The sequence below is a fragment of the Brachionichthys hirsutus genome, chromosome 2, assembly GCF_040956055.1.
Source record: "Brachionichthys hirsutus isolate HB-005 chromosome 2, CSIRO-AGI_Bhir_v1, whole genome shotgun sequence".
NCBI lineage: Eukaryota > Metazoa > Chordata > Actinopteri > Lophiiformes > Brachionichthyidae > Brachionichthys > Brachionichthys hirsutus.
Genome location: NC_090898.1, coordinates 10175249 through 10200282, shown reverse-complemented (window position 1 = coordinate 10200282; position 25034 = coordinate 10175249). Strand labels below are relative to the sequence as shown.

General features: G+C 41.8%; 2 protein-coding genes across 2 annotated transcripts in view; one reads left to right on the top strand and one right to left on the bottom strand.

Annotated features, from left to right (window-relative positions):
* cacna2d3a (calcium channel, voltage-dependent, alpha 2/delta subunit 3a) overlaps positions 1-25034 on the bottom strand; it is a 73298-nt gene that overhangs the window by 13966 nt on the left and 34298 nt on the right. The window contains exons 10-26 of the mRNA XM_068753052.1: positions 24903-25016; positions 22351-22429; positions 19800-19933; positions 18785-18802; positions 15331-15402; positions 14892-14972; positions 14551-14625; positions 13662-13745; positions 13493-13564; positions 12884-12945; positions 12725-12792; positions 11812-11857; positions 11217-11314; positions 11005-11098; positions 10691-10786; positions 10478-10599; positions 9529-9606 (exon numbers count right to left, since the gene is read on the bottom strand). Of these exons, the coding sequence (XP_068609153.1) occupies positions 9529-9606; positions 10478-10599; positions 10691-10786; positions 11005-11098; positions 11217-11314; positions 11812-11857; positions 12725-12792; positions 12884-12945; positions 13493-13564; positions 13662-13745; positions 14551-14625; positions 14892-14972; positions 15331-15402; positions 18785-18802; positions 19800-19933; positions 22351-22429; positions 24903-25016 (1393 nt within the window). The remainder of the gene's footprint in view (positions 1-9528; positions 9607-10477; positions 10600-10690; positions 10787-11004; positions 11099-11216; positions 11315-11811; positions 11858-12724; positions 12793-12883; positions 12946-13492; positions 13565-13661; positions 13746-14550; positions 14626-14891; positions 14973-15330; positions 15403-18784; positions 18803-19799; positions 19934-22350; positions 22430-24902; positions 25017-25034) is intronic.
* LOC137904265 (leucine-rich repeat and transmembrane domain-containing protein 1) lies at positions 155-7635 on the top strand. The gene is made up of 5 exons (XM_068748426.1): positions 155-209; positions 2433-2459; positions 3917-4301; positions 4686-4891; positions 5807-7635. Exons 1-5 carry the CDS (start codon positions 155-157, stop codon positions 6352-6354), a joined length of 1221 nt encoding a protein of 406 aa, XP_068604527.1. The 3' UTR covers positions 6355-7635.

The following is a 25034-nucleotide window of genomic DNA, read 5'->3' as shown; positions in this document are numbered from 1 at the left end:
TGTCCCAAACAATACAAAACAAAATACAAAAGCCAAAATTTGTGTCTGTAACATTTCTGAAGTTTCTATACTATGAGGGGAAATTTCATTTTCACTGGTAGGATTTAAGAACTTGGGGCCGTTTATATCCTGAGCTGGGTTTATAAATCCAAAGATGAAGAGATACAAAATCATCTCCAAATCCTCCCCATCACCAATCTCCCATCAGTGTAACCACAGGCAGGGAGGGATGACAAGTGGTTCAAATCCTATAGGAATTTGGAGTTCCAATACGGATTTGTATAAACATACATATTAATTAGCATGGTCTCTTGTATGTACTGTAGCAAGGGTGTGTACTGGTTTATATATAAGTATGAGCACAAAAATTCACATCCAAGCCACATCAAAAACACATATCAAATCTCACAAGCAAATAACATTGTTGTTTGGGGTGCAACGATGCAAAAGTTTAGTACAGGTGGTCATCGCTTAGCGACAGTTATGTTCCGTCGCTAAAAGATCCCGTAATTACCTGATGACGCGTCCGGTTTATATCCCGCCTCTCGCTGGATTAGGCTCCAGCAACACCCGTGACCCGGACGGCAGATAAAGCGGATATGATGAATGATTTTTTTTTTCTTATATTTGCATACGTGTAGGCCATTCATACTGTACCTGTGCACATACGCACTCAAAACTCCACTGCCAGTGTATCCCACCCGTCGTAACAGCGATTTCTTATCGCAAAACACATTTACATTTCAGAAAGCCCGTCGCCGCTCCTCGCCGTCATTAAATGAGTACGCCGGTAAGTGAGGATCACCTGTAGTGAATTACACAGGTGCTGCTCAGTTTAATGGTGAATTGATTCAAGATCTTAAGAAACATTACTGAGCAGGACAGGATGCTATTATGAAAGTCGCCAGCAATCTGTATGACAATACTCAAAACAGAGACTGACGAATAGCAATTCTACTCCAAAACAGAGTTATAAGACACAAATATTATATTTTAACTTTATTCATACCCAGAAAATGGTACACAAGATAGAGGCTGGTTCACAGCATGTATAAGACATTCAATATGAATACGTGCGTAATAAAGCTAACCATTTTCATGCTTAGATGTATAATCTTTCCCAAAGTGTTGCAGAATGCAGTGAGAACTAATTAGCTAGTTGAATTTGGAAATAAAATATGCAAATGATGGAAAAGCATCTTTGAAATGCACCCTAAAGTCTTTATGAAATGTCTCACAGGATATATGCACGGTAATAATCTACTATATCTGCAATGAGGGAATAGCAAGGCATGTTTTGACAATCCATTTTGCCTAATATTTTAAGCCACTGAATCATACATCAATGTTTTAGCAAATGCAACTATACATTTCATAACATGAAAGAAAGAAAATAATTGTCATCCCCTCCAGCAGGAGAAAGGATATAAACATGGATTGACAAGGGAGAAAATGTGAGGGTAAGTCAAGGTCGGCTAGTAAGCTTAATCATATTCATTGTTAAAACTGATTTCATCATCCGTCTCTTCCTGTCTCCTCTTTTGTTCTTTTTCCCCGTTCCCCTTGAAGCAACCCCCATGTTTTTATATAAGCTCAACAGTCAATCCATTTATAACAAATCCCTGTAAATTTGCTGCAACAGCTTAATATCCTGATGTGTGTGTGTGTGTATGTGTGCATTTTGTGTTGCTGTGCTGGAGGCGTGTTCTGCCAGCCCTTCTGCCCATGCCTCACATATAATATCGTCGGTGTGTGCCACAGCAGCAGGCATCTTCCAACTGTGTTCCCAGTGTGCTGAAGTACTTCAGCAGACACAGAGGTCTAATTCTGTCTTGTATGGCCATTGTAGGAGCAATAAGAGGTGTTAAGAATATCAGCTCGTGTTTACATTTTGATTTTAAGAGGTGCACCTGTCCACTCCCTCGATATCCAGATACCACAGGGAGGGTTCACAGTGCTGATTTAGAGGCGCAAAAATACAATCTAATGAAGCTTGTGAAGGGAGCGAGCAGAAAACGAAGGCAGAAATCAGCATGAAAACAGTGCAAAGTGTGCAGAAAGAGATTGAGAGACAATGGTAGAGCTACAGATAGAGAGAGAGAGAGAGAGAGAAAGAGAGAGAGAGAGAGAGAGCGAGAGAGAGGGGAGCTCATTTACTCCAGTGATTCCCAGACTGGCTGGCAGCAAGCTCGGCACAAATATCGGCTCTTATGGGGGTTTCAAGCCCATGTCGTCGGCTTTGGTGATCCTGAGGGTAACCGAGGTTTCTGCTGCTGATCTCTGCCTTTTAAATTACATTTTAACCACTTGATCTTACACAGGTGAGAGGACAGGACAGCTAATCTCAACCTCAATTATGGTTAATGGATAATCAACCAATGACATCCAATAGAATCCATAAAGGGAGCTAAAAGAAGATTGAAGGCAAACAGCCCAAGGACGACTGGCAGATATGAGAGGTAGGCACTCCGTTACTCGGAATCTCATCAACAAGATATTCACACGTTTATGGTCATGGTTGCTCATCACCACTGCCTAGAAGTGTTTTCTGTTGTAGAAGCATTACTATCAAACTGAAATAAAGTGGCATGAGTTGTGGGCTGTGTATTTATGTAATTGTGAAGTCTGTGTGTACCTGGAGGGACATATCAGAGCAAAGAACCGTTCTCATGTGTTGACCTCATTCTAGGGCTACTCTTACAACGCTCCACTGAGCTGATGCTGTTTATGCGCGTCCATGTATGTGTGCATGTTATGAGCACTGCACAAATGTGTAAACACGTGTGATTTAATCTAATCTTGCATACACAGATGCATTTAGGTGGACGAGAGCAAGCTAAACATCAACGAAGTGTTTTGTGACCAAAGAAATTAATAAAAAGAGATCTTCTCTTTCAAATCATCATTGCTTGGTTATTTTAGTTAATAGCTGTGTAGTGTCTCCTAACATGACTGGAAATAAATTGCAGTGATGCCACATGCGAAGGCAAATATCCTCATTAAATGTAACACCTGACACAGGAGAAATTGTAATCATTCCAATTTGAGGAAAAAAAATGCAATTAGCTAAAGGGCTGCTGCCCTGCTCAAAAGGAGATTTGAGCTGTTGTGATTATGGATTTGGACTTAGATGAGCTAATTTATGTCTACAAGATCTACGATTCTAAGACGTGAGCTAGTTGCATGTCCAGGCCTGGGTCTGAGATTCATTTCATCAAGCTCAAGCCAGTCCAGCAAGAGCTATAAATACCGCTGTAATGCGCCACAAGAAATGGACATGAAGTCATCTCAAAGGTTATCAGACACCAGGATATGCTGTGTATGGATTTACATGTGGGTGGAGTGTGGGTGAGGGGTTATGGGGCTTCAGTATCTCACCAAAGTTCACTGTCTAAGGGAGGGCGGGAGGAAAGAAGTGCTATCTGAGCAAAATCTCGATCGATCGATCTGAAAGTCGCAACATTGTTGCATTTATCACTTGTTGCGGATCTGCTTTCAAACCGAGTATTAAAGCCCACCTTACTTTCTGAGAATCATGTGGTTGAAAGGGGCAAAATAGAAGGAGAAATCCCTCCCTCTCCCGTGTTTGTTTTGTTTTGGAGTGCGTGTTGTACTTTCTACCCTAGTTGCACTTTGTATAACCTTACTACGTACGTTGGGTCCTGTGCTTCGTCCAGTGAGCTTTCACACCACATACAAACAGAACCAGGGTTCACTTGCAAGCAAACCATGACCCACATTTTCAGGTGGACCAGAGCTCGATTGTTTGGTCTGCAACAGAGTTCGAATGAACTTTCACACCTGCCCAAACGAAGCGGACTATCTGAGGAAACGAACTCTGGTCCGTTTAAAGCGGACCAATCAGCTCTGATGTGAAAGTGACTTTAACTTGATATTGTGTCCACTGTCTCCACAGCGTTACTGGTGTGCACCCTCTTTTCCATCCTGTCGTTATCGCAGGGTTGTCCAAAGGAGTGTAGCTGCAACACCAACACCAGAGTAGTGGATTGTCGTGGAAAAGGTCTATATGACATCCCCCGAAGACTGCATCCAGACACGCAAGAACTGTATCTACAAGATAACCGGATCAGAGGGCTCGGGTCAATGGCTTTTCGAGAAGTACCTCTCGTCCGTATCCTGGACCTGTCCAATAACTCTATAACATCTGTTTCACCGACGGCTCTGCTGGGCCTCCGGACTCTGCAGCGCCTCAGCCTAGCCAACAACAGCCTGAGAGAGCTTGACAAGCGTTTGTTTGGATCTATCCACACGCTTTCACATCTTGACTTCTCACATAACAGGTTAGGTGGCACACCTGGAGTAGATCAGTATTAAAGACAGGTAGCCTTTATGGTGAGCACTGTATGCATGTGTGTGTCTGCTGCCCAGTTCGGTGAACATGAGTATAGCTTGGGAGTAGGTGTGTCTGTGGATGTGTATGAGGTTTGAAAGTGACTTTTTCAACTTTGTGTCAAATAAATACATGCATACAAGTGAACACATCCTGGATCCAGCGTCTCTGTATAGGCCTTTAGCGCAACGGACAAACTTACATGACCCAACATTACCTCTCAGCTGCAAACATCCAGGAATAGGCCACTAGGAAGCAGCAACAATCAGATTTGCTATTGTTTAGCCTTTACGATGCATCTTGACTTGTCTTCCTGCCGTGTCTCTGCCTTCAGCCTGTGGGGTTTCCCTACTACAATGGGAGACAGTTTGAAGAACCTTAGCCACCTTGGGCTAGCGCACAATAGGCTAACACGATTGGATCGCTCCCTGTTGGAAGCCCTGACCTACCTGGACAGTCTTGCATTACGAGGAAACCCCTGGAGGTGTGACTGCCAGCTCATAAACCTCAAACTCTGGATGGAGACCTACCTCTTTAAAGGTGAGACCACTGGTACTGTAGATCTGGGCCTTAGCTGGGAAATGCCTGATTTGTTTTTAACATGTTGTTCCTACTTGCCCGTGTGCTTGTGTGTTTCTTGGTGCGTAGCTGTAAAAGGATGCAAGGTTGCTTTAGGAGCTCTGCAGTAGACTGTGTTGCATCTGCATCCAATGATATTAGATGATACAGAGATGATTTACAGTTCTATTTAGCGTCACTGCTGATTTGACCTTAAACTTAGCAAAGAAGTGTCCTATAATCTTAGTGGTGATCTTTCCAGCCAGAGAAAGTAAAAGCAATGTTTAAAGGTTAATGTGTAGAGTGTGGTATTTTCCATGCTAGGACAAACTTAGCATGCATTAGGTGACAAGAAAACCATTGCATGTTGAAAACTGGGCTCACTTGGAGTTTGCTTGCACGCCTACATGCCTATGGTAACAAAGCTTTGTCTTAAAAGGCTTAAAATTCTAATTACTGCAAGACAGAACAATGGACCAAGATCCAAGGATGTGTGCTTAATAGAAAGCTAGTGGTTAACCAGGCAGATACAGAGGAAGTGCGTGAACAAGCACACTTGATGTGAATGCACAAATAAAAAAAAGATTTGCAAGACAGAGAGAGAATCTGATACAGTCTTGACTCACTGTCTTTTCCAACAAACTCAGATCATTGGCTGCAGTGACTGAAGTCTCAATTCTATCACAGTAACTCATGAGGTCGAACAAACACATTTACATCCCAGAGTAGCACACATTTATCTGTTTATCTATTAGGTTGGGTAAGCATCAGCTATGATGATTATATCTTCATCTGTATTGGGCTTCCAACAAGGAAATGGTAAGAGCATCTCCTTCTTCCTTCCTGGCCCTCATTTTGTCTCATCTCAACAATCTCTGATCTTACTCTGATCTCAAGGTGGAATGGTGGATGAGGTGATTTGCACACAACCAGAAGAAATGAGGGATAGAGACCTGCAGAAAGTCCCCTACCAGCTTTTCCACGCCTGCATGACCACAAGCTACCATTACCTGTTTGCTAACATACACCACCTGGAGTCTGAGAGGTTATTGAGAGGCCACACCCATGGTAACCATGCTCATCCCTCCAGCCATGCGCTACATGTCCCCATGGGAATGACGGAGAGTTTTAGCGGTGGGGCAGGAGGAGGCGGTGGAGGAGGAGCTGGAGGAGGAGCTGGAGGGAGCCTGCCGGAATGTGAAACTAAGCAGAAGCAGCGCCCTGTCAACTTGCGCCACGCAATTGCCACAGTGATCATCACCGGAGTAGTGTGTGGGATTGTGTGTCTAATGATGCTGGCTGCAGCAGTGTACGGATGCGCCTACGCTGCCATCATGGCCAAATATCAACGAGAGCTCAAGAAAAACGAGGAGTTGGCAGCAGCGAAGAGGGCAGATCATGCCACAGCAGATGGGAAGGAGCCGCTGGAGAACGCCATCGCCTAGGAGATAGGAACACGAACCCTGGCTTTAAAACCTGGGCCTCAACCCTTTAACCCGATCCTCTCTTGGTCCTGTGTGTGTGTGATAGTAAATGTATGTTTGTGAGAAAAAAAATGAATGAAAGATTATTTATGTTCAGGTCTGTGTGTATGCTCACCTCCTTACTGAGACTTGGGTAGCTACACTTTACATGTATTTGACTATGCACTGATGAGAAGAATATCATATTGGAGTCTGAGGGGCAGGCCAAAGAATCCAAAATAAATACATTATATTTTGTCTGAAAACTACCTATGAACGATATGAATAAATTGTTATATATTTATAACTGTGTATTTCTTGGTATAATAGTAAAGCTTCAATATTTAAAAATAGATTTTGGCGTTTGTCTTCTGGTCATTTGTCATTTTTCAGTCTGATTCTAAGATAATGTTGATAACTCTTAGTAAGCAGCAGCTGTCTGTTAACTCTAGTTTTGTTTGCCTTGTTTTCGTGAATGTTTGAGAAAAAGACTTCTATCAGTGTTCATTTTGTGTTTAAGTGAGCTTGTGTGTTGTGTAATAGTGTGTGCACATATTTAAAGATTGTTTGTGCCTAATAATGAGTTTTGAGGTGGATCTATGTCTTCTTAAAGGATATTTTTGAATGACTGAAATGAAGATGAGGAATTCGTTGAAGCAATAATGAAACAAACAAAAATGAAAACAAAAACAAACTCCGGGCTCTGTCTTGTGGTTTTTCTGATACTCTACAGGTTTGCAAGTCTGATTTATCAACCTGCTGCACGCACCTACACAGACACAAACTATTAGATATTCATTTTTTAAGATGAGTAAAATCTTGTTTGTGAGTTAATGCTGGTCACATAATGGTGATCGTGTCCTTTAGTATGTATTATATTAAATAATGGGGAACACTTAAAGTGTCAAGTGCTGTATGTATACTGGCAACAAATTTCAGAAGGTATGCACCCCGAAAGGCAGACCTTTATCTTCGAATGAGGGGTCTCTTACTTATTAAATATCATTCTTTATATTTAACCACTTTTTTTTTCATAATTTCCATTTTTAAAATTACAATGTCAAAATCAGAAATATGGTGACGAATCCATTAAGAACAAATGGTGAAACACACATATTACCATGAAAATACTGTGGCTTGTACGTGACATGAATATTCTGCTGCTTGTGAAAGAGGAATTTGAATATCATGTTTGTGTTTGTGCCATTTATATACTTATATACAGGTGTTACATAATACAATATCAGGCCACTGGAAAATCAGTTTTCTGTCTCTTAGAATTTTATTATATGTGAAATAAAATGGGAAACATTCAGTCAATGATTTTAGCTTCTACGACAAGCAAACAGAGAACTTGTTGTGTACACTATATGAGCACCTGTTATTCCCTACATATCCATAATATGCCATCGGTGGTCAATTTTGTCTAACTCACAATGGTGTGGAGGCACATGAATATATGCCTTCGGTCTGAACACCTGACCGGAATTTTAAGGCTCTGTATATGATGGCAGCAGACTCATTGAACGTGCCTCTTGTGAGCACAAAAACAAACCCCAAAAGAGCACGCTGGTACACACACTTGTACACATGTGAAAACATTGTGATTCAAGCAATGTCTGCAGGGTCTGCAGCCCGTGACGTCATCAGCCTGTCCTATTAGGTTAGCGGGTTTAAAGCATTCACAACTCTACAGCTCAGTGGACCACAGGGCAGTGAAAACTGGCCCCGACCGGCCCGCAATAAATTTGCATTCTAGCTTACAGCTCTCCTCCCGTACATAAAATCATCCTTACAGGCCCACACTGATCTGACAAGAATCATCGTCATCAGTGTGAATGTAAAACAAGATGACCCTTCCTACTCACAAGTGATTTGGATCGCTTCATAACAGGAACGGATGAAATTATATTTTAAAGACAAAAGTGAACAGGGTCAAATAATTGTGGCTGGTATAAATTGTGGGCTGCTCGTGTCCCCATGTGCCAGAAACCCGATGCACACTGTATGCATGTGTGCAGTGGCGTTGCACATACACTCCCATCTCTGCCCTTCTGCTCCAATGGTTTCCCCAAGGCCAAGTGTACCCACAATGCACTGCTTTCATGTCAACACATTCAGGCACCGTGAAGTAATTTTCCCTTCCTGTGCCCTTTTGTTATTGCATTCCCAAAAGATTTTTTTGTTTCTCCTTCAGTTTCTTGTTTGTCCGTCCAGATCTCCGTCTTTGATTCCTCTACGGCTTAAAAGGCTCTCGTTTTGTTGACATTAAATATTACATAGATAATCATCATGGGACATTTTTTTAATGCAATGCCACATATGTTGGGAAGTGGAAAGGATTATGATGCTATACATATTATATACCACTAACAAATGATCTACCATTTCTATTTTATCTTTGTATATTTGTTATTTGATCAATGTTTACAAAGCTCTAATAAAGATTGATTTTTAAATAAAACTATTCCAAATTATTCCTGTGAATTTCTTATACCTCAATTCAAAGTTGTCGTCCTCATCTGTGTTGTATTAGTTGCATGACAGATAAAATAACGACGTCATCTTGTGCCTGTTGGGGGAGGTGTGTAATAAATTATAGTTAATCACAACTTAACAAATGTGAAACCATACATCCATTTCTCTGCCTTCCTTCTTTTTGCCCATTCCCTCCATTTAATCTGGATTTACTTCCCTCCTAAATCAAATGTGTGGCAAACACAGTAACATCCATGCCATTAATTGACTGACTAAACCAAGTTGCATTACACAGGTGTGACATTGTGGGGCTTCTGAGTCAGAGACATGCGCCGTGAGATCCACAGTGAAAACCTCCAGGCCACAATATGTCTTGAATAAGAGGGGGGCGGGGAAGTGGATTCTATTAATATATTTCGGCATAAATACTCTTACATGCAAATGACTGTGTTGTGCTCTAGCCTTCTTCATACCATGTGTTCATGCAGGGGCCAGAGCACAGACAAGAAAAGCAACACAGTCAGAGTATGTGGGCTGTGAATATTTCAACTCAAAAATGAAGGAAATGAGGTAGGCTAGACAACTGTCGACCAAGAAAACAGTCTTTCTCTGTAGGAAAAAAAAGTGTTGCAATACAGACGTGTGAGAAAGAGAAAGCTGCTTGTGTCCCCAACTTACCCGCAGCTATGGGCGATTTCCTCTCATCCAGAAGTTGAATGGCAGTGCTGGCCAACACAACGCTCTTATTTTCTGATCCTAAGCCACACACATGAAAGATCGCATGATCGGAACATGCACAGACACACGCACAGAGTTCACGTTAGAGTCATATCGTGATTCTGTATATTAGTTCTGAACTGACCACAGGGTGATTGGAGCGCGAAACAGTGAACATTAATACCACAGAGTATTATTCCATGGCTACAGCTAACTGACATTGTCCTGAGAGGGAGAGTGCATCCAAGGTAAGTCCGACAAGTAAATAAGAGGCTTTCAGATCACTTGCATTAGCTGGCACATGCGGAATGTCTGAGGCTGAGGACAGATGAGAAAATAGTCTCCCTTTTGGAATAAAAACCATTTCTTAGAGACGTAGTTAAACTGTGTGAGTGAGGTGCCTGTGTGTGCCTTAGTCTGTTGTGTGTGTGTGTGTGTGTGTGTGTGTTCTGGCCAAGTCACTATGGAAAGGGCTGAACCTCTTCCTAACATATCTTGTTTCAACCCACAGCAATCAGTCCTGTCCACAAGAACACAGCCCAGCATGAATAAGAGGGTAAGGGGAGGTAGAGATGCATAGTGGGAGAAAAGACCAAATATGAGTGAAGCAGGAAAAGAAGGGATGGAGGAAATTTGGAAAAAAAAGGTCTTCAGAGTTTTATTTATGCATTATGTAAAATGTGTTTGGAATGACCTTATAGGTTTTACTGATTTCATCTCATACCCATCACATGCTTTATTTTAAGTAAAATTCCACACAATTTGTGGTACATTTCCTGATATCCCACTAATAATGACTTCTGTGTAAGGCTAAAAAGAAAGGAAAGAATAACTCACTTCTTCCTAAACATTTGGCTTTGTTGGGAGGATTTGTTTTTTATCTTATTGACAACTGACATTTACAACTAACCTGTGTTGAAAGGCAGAGAGTAGACAAAAGTCCCAGGAACTTGTTCTGCTGCTCTTTTGTACCACAGGGGGAAGTGATCAGCGTTGAACACCCCTTCCTTGTCCTCAGCTGTCAGGAAGTCCCTTGAAGCAGATAGAAAACAAAGGTGAGCCTGATGCAGAAGATACACTCCCCAAACATCAATATACAAATAGACAGACACAGCTTATTTACTGGTTTGTGAGTTTGTCAGGCACCACAAACAGATTAATTCTGGACAGGCCCATTCTTGTGCCCAAGTAGGCTATCTCCACCCCTTTGTCAGAGTTCCTGCATAGAAAACAGACACATACAGAAACCTGCATTAGTCCATAGCTGTGAGTTTGTAATTACCATAATTTAAAAGAACGGAAGCATTAAAGATTTAGTAGTCTGTGGCTTTGGCACCAGGATTACCATTTCAGAGACCTTTGACTGCATAATTCCTGTTGAATATGTAACATTGCAAATATAAATATGGAAAAAGAGGAGCAGAGGAAGTGGCATACTCGGATTTATTGAGTACGAGGCTCGTCCAGTAGGCCTCCAGAGGGGCAGTCACCACCGCATCAAAGAGAACCTCCTGAATGAGCTCTTTGTCGCCTGATAAAGAAAATATATACTTAATGCCCTCTCGTACTATCACACTTGAACAATGACCGATTGAAATATTTACAGATGAGAGAAATGGAAGGATTGCAGATGAGTTTCGATAACTGACATTGAAGGCTTGGCTCATGTCCACTGAGGTAGGATTTGATTGCCTCTATCTGGGACAGGTATCGGTGCTCTGGGTGCTCGTCTGTGTTACAATATGTCCTGCAAGGCAGAGAAGGAAGGGGCAACAGGGGCATTGGTTGCAAACACATGCAACAAAGCCATAAGTGGTGTCAGGTTGTTAAAAAAAAACATGATGAATGTGATTGTAATCACGACTCAACCTCTGTCATATAATCTGGTTGTTGTTTTCATTTACTTTTGTGTTCCAAAGCATCTATGTTGAATTAAATGTGAAGAAAACAAAGACGCTTTTCCCATCTATAAACATTAACTTGAAAAGCATTTACTTAAATTTGTTTAGAGATTGGTTCCCAGACTTTGTGACCACAAGTCATCGAGTGACACAAACCATCAAGTCAAAGTCCTGCAATTCCAAAAGCTCTTATTATATAACTAATGGACTATAATAACATTATAGTTTTGTTTTGTCATAATTACGCAGTTAATTTGAATATAATCCAATCACACTGTCATTTGAATAAAGGATGATAATGACATGTCAGAAATTAAGCCAATAGTAGTTTAAATATGCTCACCATTCATCTGCCAGCGCCACGTCAGGATGCACCAAGTCATGAAGCCCTGAAACAGAACTAGGTTATACATCTCAAAATAAATGAGCAAAAACACATAATAATTTTGATAGACATCTACACCCTGAATGCACACATTTTGAAATAAATATAAAAGGGAGAGTTTTGAATAAACGTGACAAGACTGATTAGATCAGGAAGAGCCAAGTCATGCTCAGTGGGCTCTGGAGGATGTTTAAAGAAAGACACGGGAGCAAACACAAACCCCCTAATGCCACCACATGAATATGAAGCTAGACATTAACGTAGGCATACAAACACACACACACATACACACACCCACACTTATTTATGTTACAATAATCAACTTGAGAACCACAATTGGACAGGAAGTTAAATATTTCTTCAGTGATTGCATAGGTGTGTCGTACTTTTTACCATATTGATGGTGAGTGTGTGTGTGTGTGTGTGTGTGTGTGTGTGTGTGTGTCACATGTTATTTTGATAAAATACATTGATATTTGGCCGTATTGCCCCACCCAGACTAATATTTGAACATTAATTATTATTTTTATTATTAATATTTTACTTTTCCACATTTATTGTTTATAAAAGTGACTGTATAGCAAATATACAAATTAATATAGGATCTGTGTAATTTTCCTGATTACAGATCGAAAGACATCCAGCGAGCCTCAGAACTTAAACACTGGACAACATCCAGACCTGACCTGATCTACATCTCTATGATCACCTGGCATCATTACTAAACTCCTCACACGAGACACACAACAAGGCAGGACAGGTCACGCCTGATCATGATAGATACACACAATACACAAGAAAGAACAACTGGATGCTAATCTGTGTGTGTGTGTGGAGCTTAGAAGAGAAAGGGAAAGAGAGGATTTCTTACCTTCCTCCACTGTGACATTCCCACTGAAGGAGAATTTCCCATGGCCTCTTGAAAGAGCAACTCCGAGACTAATAATAATAATAAATACACAAGTCATTTGTGAATGTCGTTTGTTGTGCAAAGACGACTACGGATGTGCTCCATCTCAAGTTTTCGTACCTGAAAGGAGTCCCTTTGATGTCTGTGTAGTAGTAATCATTATGCAACTCCAGTACACGTTTCTGAAATGAGAGATTTGTCTGTTCCGTTATCCGCTACAGAGAAATAGCAGCTGTCTGATGTGATTCCCTGCAGTCTGGCTCCATCTAGTGGTCCTCAGGGAGAGCAGGCTGGAGTTGGCTCGTTGTTGCGTGACCTGTTATTCTGTAGATGCTTTTTTCTTTTCTTTTTTTCTCAATAAAGATTGTGAAGCTGCGTATTTATACATTTCAGTGTGCCCATACACACACACAGGCACACCACAACGCCCCTCCAAAATAACCAAGTAGTAATAGAGGATCATTAGTCCGATGTCTCTCCAGCATTCAGCAACATGTGTTTGGTGGAGATAAAGTGTTCACACACAAACACACACACCCACACACACACTCAGGAAAGCAGAGCAAACTAAATCTGAAACAAAACACCATTACCAAGTCAACCACGTTCATCACTCTGCCGAGCTCAACCCCCCCACCATGCAGAGTTTAGTCTGTGGGACAACATCTGGGACCCTCATAAATGCAACTGATGGTCTGTTATTGTGCATATTGTGCATAAAATACTCACCCCCTTGTCAACACTCTTTTTCACCTCCATGGAGAAGGTTCCTGTCTTCCTGTTCACCATGGCATTTCTCAGCTAGCAGTAGAAAGATCATAGCAAAACTCAAACATCATATTTGTAATTATTGCGCAGAATGATGATCCTTGATGAAGAATGACAAAAGGTGACCAACCGTATCGTCCTTATCCTCCCATTCCAACTCGGACAGATCTACACTGCTGTAGTTAGGTTTCCTTCGCTTCTTTCCATCTCCATACTGGATGCACACAGTGAATGCAAAAGCACAGATAGAGATATAAAGAAAAATGAAACACTACAAATTCATCTAAGGTGATGTGGACAAATTGTTTAGTCAAAACCGAGTAATAATTACCTCCGCCAAGGAGGTTATGTTTTTGACATTTACATTACATTTAATCGGGATATATTTTAACAAAATAAAACAAAGACAATCTTAAACATAATACAACAAAATTAAACAAACTGCGAGTTTACAAGAGGTCCAGCCAATCGATTAAAACAATGACGGTATATAAGCTGCACTCCGTTCATTCTACACATCTGTCCATTTTCACCCAGCATCAAATCACTTTGTCACCCAACTCCTTGGTCCGAGTTAAAGCAGGTTGCCTGCTCTCCTCCACTCCTCCATCTCCCCTTCCCTCCCCCCTGCACTCGTTCCCCTCATTCTCTCGTGAGAGGACTGAGTGAGTACAATAGAGCTAATCACAGCCATTCAGAAGCTGCACCTCTGTCTATTCACAGCACACTGGAGACCTGGAACACACTCTCCTCATCTGCATACAAGCCGACAAGCCTGCATCGCATGACACACGGAGCACCCACACAAATACACAGATTTATTTTTGTGTGTGTGTCAGTCAGTACCTCAGTTCAAAAATGAAATCAGTAATTCGCTTAACATGAACTCTGTAACTGGTATTTCTCTGCCTCATGTAAAATGGTTTAATACATTTGAACTCCAATCTCTTATGAAAATAACGTTCATACTCAGTTTACTTGTTCCGGAACATTTGAAAGCTGCTGGAAGTAATACTCACAAGTGGACGTAGATCAGGATGGGTGAGGATGTACCCATTGTTGGTGATTGCAAAGGCGTAGCCATGAATGCCCAACTAAGAAAATACACACACACACACATCTAAGAGATGCAAGACAAATTTGTCCCCGGTTTGTAAACATCTGGGCCAATCAAGGTCTTTGTCAAACCTCTAACCAAATCAATTGCTTCAGATCATCAAGTAAAAAGTATTAGCACAGGGCATATTTGGAGGGGGGGGGGGGGGGGGTACATTCTGAGGAAACAATTTTACACACAATGTGCAATTTTCCTGTTATTATTGACTTGGAAAGAGCCGTGAATAATCAGCATCAGCAGTACCTTATATTTGGGGATGGTCTTCAGCAGCTCAGAGACAGGCACGTCCGTCCCAACGACCCCGAGTAAGATCCCACGGTTTCTCTGAAAGCAAATTCAAAATATTTTTAAGCTGTATTTTTAGCCTTTAATTGCATTATAAAAGACAATCTAACATTTGTGATCTAATTAGTGATTCTCTACAGTATCCTAACTTCAGAAACTGCAATCACAGTGAAATTAGTGTCTGTCAAATACAAATAATCCTCAGTTAATTAGCAATTATTTTATAATTTGTGTCCGTTATCAGAAAACCTAATTCCTTGTGAGTTATTCAGCAAGTCATTTCACAGATTTTCAATTAAACTGCAAACGTGGTGGGGAAAACGAGTTTGCGAGGCATAACGTCAATTGTGCCGAACTTGAAATTGGCCCTGCAGCCATTAAAATATGTGAAGTTTACCGTCTCGTTCTTGGTGCTGAAGACTGGCATTGCCACCGTGGTCATTAGCACGGGACATCGACCGTCCTCCAACTGAGCAATCCATGAAAGTGAAAGACAGCATGTCAGAGGGAGAGAATGAGAAAAGGACAAGAGAGCAAGGAGTAGGTGAGGGAAGCTGATGATGAAACAATATACAGCAGAAGTGTGACATCAGGCGCATTAAGTGAATCATCTCGTTTAGTGACACCCGGCGCTCGAGCTATTTCTTTAATAGTGAGCCTGATTGGAATTGGCAGCAGACCTCGTCTTGAGTGACCTACAAAACCTCCATGACATGTTTTATTCATGTTTATTATTTGCCTTAAAATGTGTTCAATCCCAGCCAGCCTTTGATCTCTCGTAGAATAAGCGTATCCAAAGGCAGCGCCTCTAGTTGGGATGTGGGTATTTCCCCTCCCGAAAGACTTCTGGAATAATTATGATATTTATCTTTCCAGCGGCTGTCTGTGCCTAATGATGATCATTCAGAGAGGAAAGCTTGACACCGTTATTAAAAGACTCAGCAATATATGGTTCCACCATGTCCATGCAGGAAAGTTGAAATATCAGTCACTCGCGCAAATTTGTGTTCAAGTCAGTGCATCGAACCATTAAGTGCAAAATCAGATCCAGTACAAAACACACAATTCTTTTAAATTATTGGGTAGTAGGAAAAATCAGAAATCACGTTGCACATGATATCTCACTGTAGTCTTTTTCTTTGAGACTTAATCCATTTAACTACCGGTAATCGAGTTTCTCAACACGCCTCTAGCAAACATGGGTGCTAAAATGAAAGTGCTAGAATCCATTCTGTCTCCCTCAGATGCTGAAGAAAAAGGGGAATTGGTCACTTGAGGTCAGACAGCTGGTAATTGCAAACCAGGATGCAGTACCAGACATTAAAGAGAGAACAAAACAAAAATAAAATTCCTAAACGCAGCTGCTGTAACAATGGACGGCCTTGCTGCCGGAGAATAGGATCGATCAAAGGACAGGAAATATGAGCAGAGCCTCATCTAAAAATACTAAATCCATTTCCAAGCTCAGGTATTGGATCATATATCAACAGCCTACAAACATATGGAGATAATTTATTTGGGGGGAGCCAAATCAAATACATATGCCTTTCAAAAAAACATCTGAGAAGTTTTATTTTTTTTGTATACTTGTAAAATTGTGAAGGTCAATACATACAAAGATTATGGCGATACCAGGAGCTGCATACATGAAACAAAGGCATCCAGCAAGTATACGTTATATTAAAGGTCAACAGCACACTAAGAGAAGATTGTCACATCTTCTACCAGGAGAGGAAACACCTTTTACCTTTATTATCCTAACCCTGTAGAGGAAAATACTTCCTTGATTTCTAAATGAGTGTCCTACAACACGAGCACCGATGGGAGTGCTCTGGATCTACAGTACAATTTCACTTATCTTGTCAAACCTTGTAACTTCTGGTTGCAAGGTCAGGACGAAATGCACACTTGGGCAAAAATTACATCACCATAGCCTGTGTCTGGGTATCAGCAAATGAGGTGTGAAAGCCTTTTCCCCTGCTGTGGGTCAAACCTCTTTGGGCTCTAATACACTTGCTCCCCACTGACACAAATACCCGGGCACTTCCACCCCTCTGAGGGCTTCAGATACACACCCCTCATAATCTAGGTTGCTTTGACACGTTGTGTTATGGTGGATGAGGACACTCTAATGTCCTTGGAGACCACATTTAATAATGATTTTTGTGTGCAAACTATGAACCCAAAGCCGCCTGGAGGCTCCTGGGGGAACAGAGCATGGACACAATGGAGCTGGTGTAGAACCTAGAAAAAGGTTCCTTAGCAGATATCTAAAACATCTAAATTACTTCAGTAATCACGATCATATCGGAGTTAATCTGTCATGAATTACTGCTTTACTGCTTCAATTCAAAATCAAAACATCAACAGCCCAGCCTTCCCATTTGTCTCCCAGTTCCAAGTTTATATAATTTCCTAACTTTCAACAATTCTTATTTTCTTGAAATTTCTTGCATTCTTAATCTCACCCTCGCTATACATGGCCTCAAATGCCCCCCTCTCTGCCACCCAGCTCCTTCCCTCCCATCATCACTGTGCTACAGTATCAGTTCATCTGACAAAGTAGGAAGCTCAGCCAAATGTGACAGAGAATGATGGATGAAGCTAGTAGACAAAGGATGGGAGAGAGAGAAGATGGAGACTGAGGAGACGAAGGGAGCGCATAGGTGGGCATGGGGGTGTGGAGGCTGGAGAGAGAGAGAGAGAGAGAGATGCAAAGTGATACAGAGGAAGAAAGGGCAAATGTGCTCGGCTATTGAGGAGCACTGAGGAAGAGAGAGGAGGCGAGGGAACGAATCTGGAAAGATGATACCCATCAGGTCCGGAAAATAAACATCAGACTCCTCAGTTTGCTAACACTGAACCAAGTCGTATCAGACCTTATGGCAATGCACAGTCTCTGTCTGTCTGTCTGACTGTCTCTCTGACTGTCTGTCACTGTTTAATTTTCAGGCAACTGGTGTGTCTATGCGCTTCAAGCAACCAGGCATGAGCTGGGGGGGTTGACATGCAAAACAAAAGAGAAAAAAGAAGAAGTGCATATAACGTTCTAATCCCAATGATCAAATCTGACGATGTGATATCTATTTTAATTTTCTGCTGAGTCACTTCAATGTCTATAAGATTGGGTCAATCACACTAACAGCACTATGCCAGGCATATGGCCTGCCAGCTGTCTAATTGGCCTGCTCTGTGCCAGGCCTATGCTGATGGCAGACAAAAGCATCCTTGTGTTCTGTCATCATCCTTTTTTTTTATGAATATAGAGCTTCTTATCTCAACCCACATGCGATTCATAAAACACACAAAAAAAAGACTAAAAATGGATTCAGAACAGATCGTTCCCACTATACCTATCGGATTTCCACCCAGAATCTGACAAAACAGCTCATTCTGAAGAATTCTACCAGAACAAATAACACGGGCAATTTTGTATTCAACCTCGTATCAAACAGGGAAAAGAACAAAATGCAGCCTCACTTTCACTCAGATGATCACTATGCCAGTGCCAGAGAAACTGGCAAGGCACAACGCACAGAACATCACCAATGAGGAACGAGCATGTGCGCAGATGTGTGCTCGGTCAGGCGTGCAAAAGAGAACCATCAACTGAACTGATGACAACTGAGATGCATGGCTTAAATAAGGAAAGTGAGTGATGCGTAACACAAGAATTTTGCTGTGGGTCCGTATGGTGGCTATTTCACCCAAATCACACATCATCTTGTAGAGATCAGTGACTGAAAAGCACATGCACATGAACTGCACATGAACACACCAGGCCTCAACACAGCACAATGCGATGGTGACCTGAAACCAGAATGTTTTTTTAAGGGTTTTTTTTGTATTACCTTCTGTGCTTGGGGGAGCTAAAGAGAACAGATTAAGACGGAGGGGGAAAAGAGAAAGGGTCAACGCATTTGTGGATAAGTGCCAGAGAGCCTTTCAGAGCAGTTTCCACTGAATGGAGTACCAGCATCACCGGGTAACAACAATAAAAACAACAACTGTGTCATAAGCAGCTTTATGGGGGGTCACAGCAGAGGTAAGAGCACTGAGGTCTTATTGTTGAGTCACTGTTGATCAATGTACTTTCAGTGTGATGGTTGGGCTTAATGATGACAAAAGGAGGCCAAGGGATATAATAAATATGTCAGAAACATAGTACACTTCCTTATGTACACAATATTTTGAGAATATAGCCTGCAGATATTTCTGCCCAAACTCTGCAGACATACCATGAATGTATTGTTGTCAACTTTCTGAATTAATCTATTCAGAAATATTGGAGGACATCTATCTGCTGTTCGATCATTAAATTAAAAAAAAGAAGATGAAAAAGGACAAGCTTTGCACATATGTGAACATCACAATGTGCATCTCACGCACCCATTACTGTAGCCGAGGCATTATTGTGTTTTAAGATGAGAATGTTTCAACCAGAAAATCAAAGACGTTTAGCTACGGTATGGATGTGATCGCCTGAGTGTGCCGAGTCATTGTTCACTCATCATCATTTCGTAATACTGCAGGTGTTGAGGTTGAGAGACTCCAGACCAATGTGCCACAGCCTCTATTGATGCTGCGTCACACCCACACACACACACAGGAGGCTCATTCACTTAATGGCTCCATCTGCTCCCCAAGCACACGTACACACACATTCAGTCTGACATCTACAAACATTACGCCTGTTCTAAAGGCTTCGCCTTCTGATTTTCCAGAACATCAGATCCTGAACATACAAGTGCTCCTTAGACAAAATGTGCTATGGATTAAGTAGTCCTCTGGCTTTATTGCATAATATTTTAGTCGATCTGTCCAGGCCAGAGTCAAATACGTAATGAAGCGGCAGGGTAAACTCACAGTGCTATCGATGTAGGCCTCAGTCCAGACAGTGTCATGCTCCTGGTCAATCACCTTGGGTCGACTCAGAACGTGGAGGTACTCCATCACATTCTCTTGCACATCTGCCAATGTGGAAATCTGAGTGAAGTAGCCTGTTGCACAGAGAGAGGAAGGCAGATATGATGAGATCAGATGTACAGTATCTTTCTCTATGTCTCCAGAAGTATTTCACATGCCAGATGTGAAATCAACTTTTCTAAGCCATCGCTCCCGTTTTATTTGTCTTGGTACAAAAGCAAAGACAGGACATTTGGAACACAGTGGAGAAGGCAGAAGATATTTGCTTGATGAAGCAGATGAAAACTTGGAAATGTGCAAATTACAGCCAAAGCATTCCCTGCACTGATCCACAAATGAGAGCAAACCAGCAGGGGTGTGTGTGTGTGTGTGTGTTGGGGGGGGGGGGGGGGGGTGATATGTAAATGCACAAAAAAAGCTATCTCAGTTGAACCAAATATGATGCCATTTCCTACTATGGTAATGCTGCCATTATAATGTTAATGTGCATGTGCAGGAGGGAATATACTGTTAACTCAGCATGGGAGGGATAGCGGAGGGGAAAAAAGGACACGGTAAAACAGGGAGAGGGAGGACAAGAAGCGACATAATAAGGAAAGAGAGAGAGAACTTTGCCACCCATCTGTAAAAAGCAGCAAACAACCTCGATTACGGTGAGGCAGTCAAGGGGAAAATCAAAGCTGGAGGAAACAGATTTTTGGTGTTGCTGTTCCCGGCAACAACCTTTACTCTACGGGTAGAAAACAGCGTTAGATATACCGTAGATAAGGGATGCTATACAGCCATCAAATAACTGAGAATGTGTTCAATCTATAAATACAGCAAAAACATATATATTTTAACACAGAAACATTAAAATAACAAAAAGCCACCAGCGTGTTCGTTCCCTTGATATGGACCTGGAAGTGAACCTTGACGGATCAGACTTCTCATCCTCAAAGACATTCGGATGCAGCCATTTTTCCAGCAGACAGTCAAATGACAAAGTGCACATACAGATTTGCGACGCGCACAAAGTGAGCTGCCTCATTCTAACGGCATCGTTCATCACAGTGGTGGGTGAAGAATGACTACCCCCCCCTCAGGAAGGCTGAGGGCGTCCTTCGGGCTGAGCCACCGGGGCCAGTGAGATGAGCTGGGGAGAGAAAAATGAAAACTCCCTGCTTTTGTGACATGGTACACACGTCATACACACAGGAGAGGACGGCCGAAGCAGGGACTCGACGAGGGCATTAATATATATATATACATAATATATTTTTAAAAAGACCTTGGTCAGGTGATACTTGAGAAGAAATACACTCAGTGCTGCCCCGAAGTATGAACCTAACAAGTCTGTGGCATTAAATCAATCAATATACCTCCTTATTTTATCAACACGCAAAAAGATACTGTATGCTGTTGTAAATGTCACAGGGTGTCATTTTTCATTTGTTTGGTCACTGGTCACAGCAAGCAGGCGTTGGGGGACAAACAAGAGAGGGGGCAGGAGTATTGCTGAAGGCACAACTCTTTTTGCTACGACAGTGATTGACAATGAATGATAACCTTCATCCATGATGTATTAAAGTGTATTTTTTGTCTCCATCTCTGCTTTGCATGTTATAGCAATGGCACAGATCTCGTCAATCTCATGTGGGCTTGCCTGTGAGGAGTAGAACCGTAAGACTTTGAGGCAATAAACCCCGATAGACATGTAGTTATTTTAGCAGCACTATCTGAGCTCTGACTTACAATATAGTCAGAGGCAGTTGGGAGCGAGTTTGATGTAACAGCCGTTAATGATAAGGCAGACAAAAACTGCTCCTGAAAGTGCATGCATAAAACTATACTTTCAGCTGCAGTCAGGTCAGCCGAGAGAAAACTGTTCTACAGTATGTTCACAACCATAACCACCTACACACACTCACACAGCGGTGACATCATAGCTGGTTGACCACTCGAGCTGACACACAAGTTCTCTGATGTTACTCCCAAGCAAAACTATGGATGTACCCGTACACAATACAGAATGTGCATAAACACACCCTTTTGTGTGACCTGAGAGTTGACTTCTTCGTCTACGGCAGCCCAAGGAAATGGTGCCTGACTGTATTCTTTACCAAATATAAATCTTCTTTGCTAAATATAGAACCTAAAGGAAAGCGTTGTAGACGCTGAGACAACCATGACTACACACAACGTCGCTCTGAAAGTGGTGCATCACCAACATAGTTTGGATTTAAGGATTAGAAGATGATGTAATGTGACGTGTCTGGCCTCTGCAACTGGCACCAGCTGCATGCCGTCTCACACACGTGTTTAAACTGATGAGCACTGACAAACACACGACTACAAGCACGCACACAGACACACATGCTTAACGCCCAAAACAAATCATGAGCTGCGTAATGTAATCGCTTTTGCCAGGCTGACAGCAGCATGCAGTAACTTTCTTTTGCAAAAACAGATTATGAGGAGAAAAATCTCCTCACATGTTGTAAGGTCCCACCTTTATTAGCGCATGCCATCCATTTCAGGTTATCTGCAAAGGCTGACTCTCGACCAATCAGGTAAGGGAATATGCGGACCTGCACAGAAAAAAACAGATAGCTCCCGTCAGTCATTTTAATCACATTTTGATAGGGTTCACATCACCATATAGTGAAGAAGATAACACTGCAAAAGCCAGGCAGAAGGCTCGTTCGTTATCTGCCAGTGATTAGCAGACCCGTTCTCCTTGTTTAATGGCGTTGATTACGGACTGAAAGTATGAAAACAAATTTATAGTTTAAATTATTCATTTTAATCAGCTCCTGAAACAAAACAAAAAAGGATTGATAGACAGATATTTTTTAAATAAGATATATTTATCAAGAATCTGTAATTATAGTGGATATATTGTCAGGGTGTTTCCCCTATATCGAGAGAGAGAGAGCTAACTGTTCAGTCGAGCAGCAAGAATGCAATACATATCATAATATATTAAAAAAATGCTAGCGTCATCTAACAAAACAAATCCAAAACATCCCATGTTTATTGCACATGGGACAACCACAGTGTCGGCACGATCGTCTGTGCAGCCCTACCACCAAGCATACAAGCGTAAGCTTCAGGTGCTCAATACAGACAATCTCCTAAACTCTCTGCTGCCAAACCCATTTTGCCCTGCAGTGCTCAGTTGGCTCGAGCAGCAGGTATAGTTGGCAGGTGTGTGTTTGGATGTGTGTGTGAAGAACAGGTTGCCAGATTGGACCAGATGTAAGCCTCTGGGGGCCACAGCTGCCATAGCTCCCATGTCTGCATTTTTCACTGCCGCCGTCCATCCTGACGGCAGGGGTCTCTCTCTCTCTCTCTCTCTCTCTCTCTCTCTCTCACTCTCTCTCTGTTACTGCACTGTGTAGATGGACATATAAATTGAAGTAATTGTTGGATGTTCTTTTTCTATTGTCAAGTATAATGAGTTTTGGTTAGTGTACAGTATGTACATCTCTCAAAGGGAGGCAAAGGAGCCAAGCCGGAGCTCAGACTGCAGCGGACCAGTTATGAAATATGGAGGAGACTTACAGCTGAGTCAAGTTCAGCGGCGATAAAAACCAGTAGGTGCTTTAGCCACAGCATGCAAACTTCACCTTACTTGACTGCACAAATTTTACACAACACGGACTAAGAATAATTATTGACAAGGTGCAATGGATCTGTGTAAACAAAAATGCATGCATTCGTGTAGAAGGGTAACACAAGTACATGTTTCAGCCCATTATGTGACTACACAATCACAATCAGAATAATTACTTATTATGGAATAAAAAAAAAATCGCCAAGTCCTAAGTTTTTGTCCCGAGAAAATTCGAGTATTGCAAATAATACAATATGGTCAGCTTTTGTGTACTTAATTCTGTTTAGCAACTGTGATGCTCTTCAATTAAGACTTTCTTGTGATCATATGAAAAACATTTTCTAAAGCATGACTTACCTCCACAATAATGATTTTTTTAAACGGTAGAAGTACCTCCCTGAAAACCACCAGTTGAACATACAAGAAGTTCGTGAATGCGTTTGGCTTCTTTGCCAGTATTTCAGGCTTTTCATCAGTAAATGCTTTCTCTATCTTTTTGGAAGAAATGTCATCAAAGTGGAGATATCAGAACCATTTGCATTCAACATTATGCATGCTTATATTCTCCATGTCATGCTGTACAGTAGTGATGTGGTTTTGAAGGACGGCATTAAAAACCAGTAGCAGTGGAGAGAGAAAGAGAGACAGGAGAGAGTGACAGACCGGACACACTTCTATTATCAGTGGGGTTTCTTCTAAATTAAACTATCTAACAGTCGTGTTCTTTCCCTGCTCATTGCTGTTCAGCCTCGAGGCAGGAGTGTGATGGAGATGTAGATGCAAACAGGAATCATCAAACAGTCTAAAAATGCCCAAATCATAACCACTATGGTTATGATTTGGGCTTTTTTTTGAGCAGAATAAAATCACCATCTTCGTCGATGTCATGGTCTGACAGAGGAGCACCACAATTACTTTGCAGGACAACAGGAAGACAGTTCAGTCTTCAAGAGACAGGGCTGTACTTAAATCTGTTTGAAAGCCCTCTGAAAGGACCCCATACTGGGCCTGTTCAATACTGCTTGTCAAACACTGATGCACTTTGTTTTAGTATGATCCTGCTTCTCTTTGACTTTGTGCCCTCCGGAGTGTTTTTGTTTTTAGAAATTGCATTTCTGGTGTGCATAACTTGTAATCAATTTGCCATCGTTATAAAAATATCCTTTGTCCCTGTCCTTCTGTTGATAGATGATTTGAGAGAGACTCTAAGAGATCAAATGGATCTACCTCCCTGCTTTATGATTGAACTGTTAAAGAAGTCACTCATATCCCAGGGGAGCATTAGTCCACTGCTCATCCTCCATTAGCCTATCAGGTTGCAGGTTCTTGAACTTCTGAATATAGCAAATTGGAATGTCGAGTTCATTTGACTTCACATTTCAATAGTCTTGCAACTACAATTGGACGGTGATGGTGTGTGTGTATTCGTGTATTTCATATACTACCTTCCTCTCTGGCCAGTTGTATTTGGCAAAGATGGCATCATACGTGTCCACCGCTCCGTCGGTCACCAACATGATGGCCTGGCTGCACTCGCTGCCCCTCCCAGTCCCATTGAACTGGAGGTAAAGAGACAG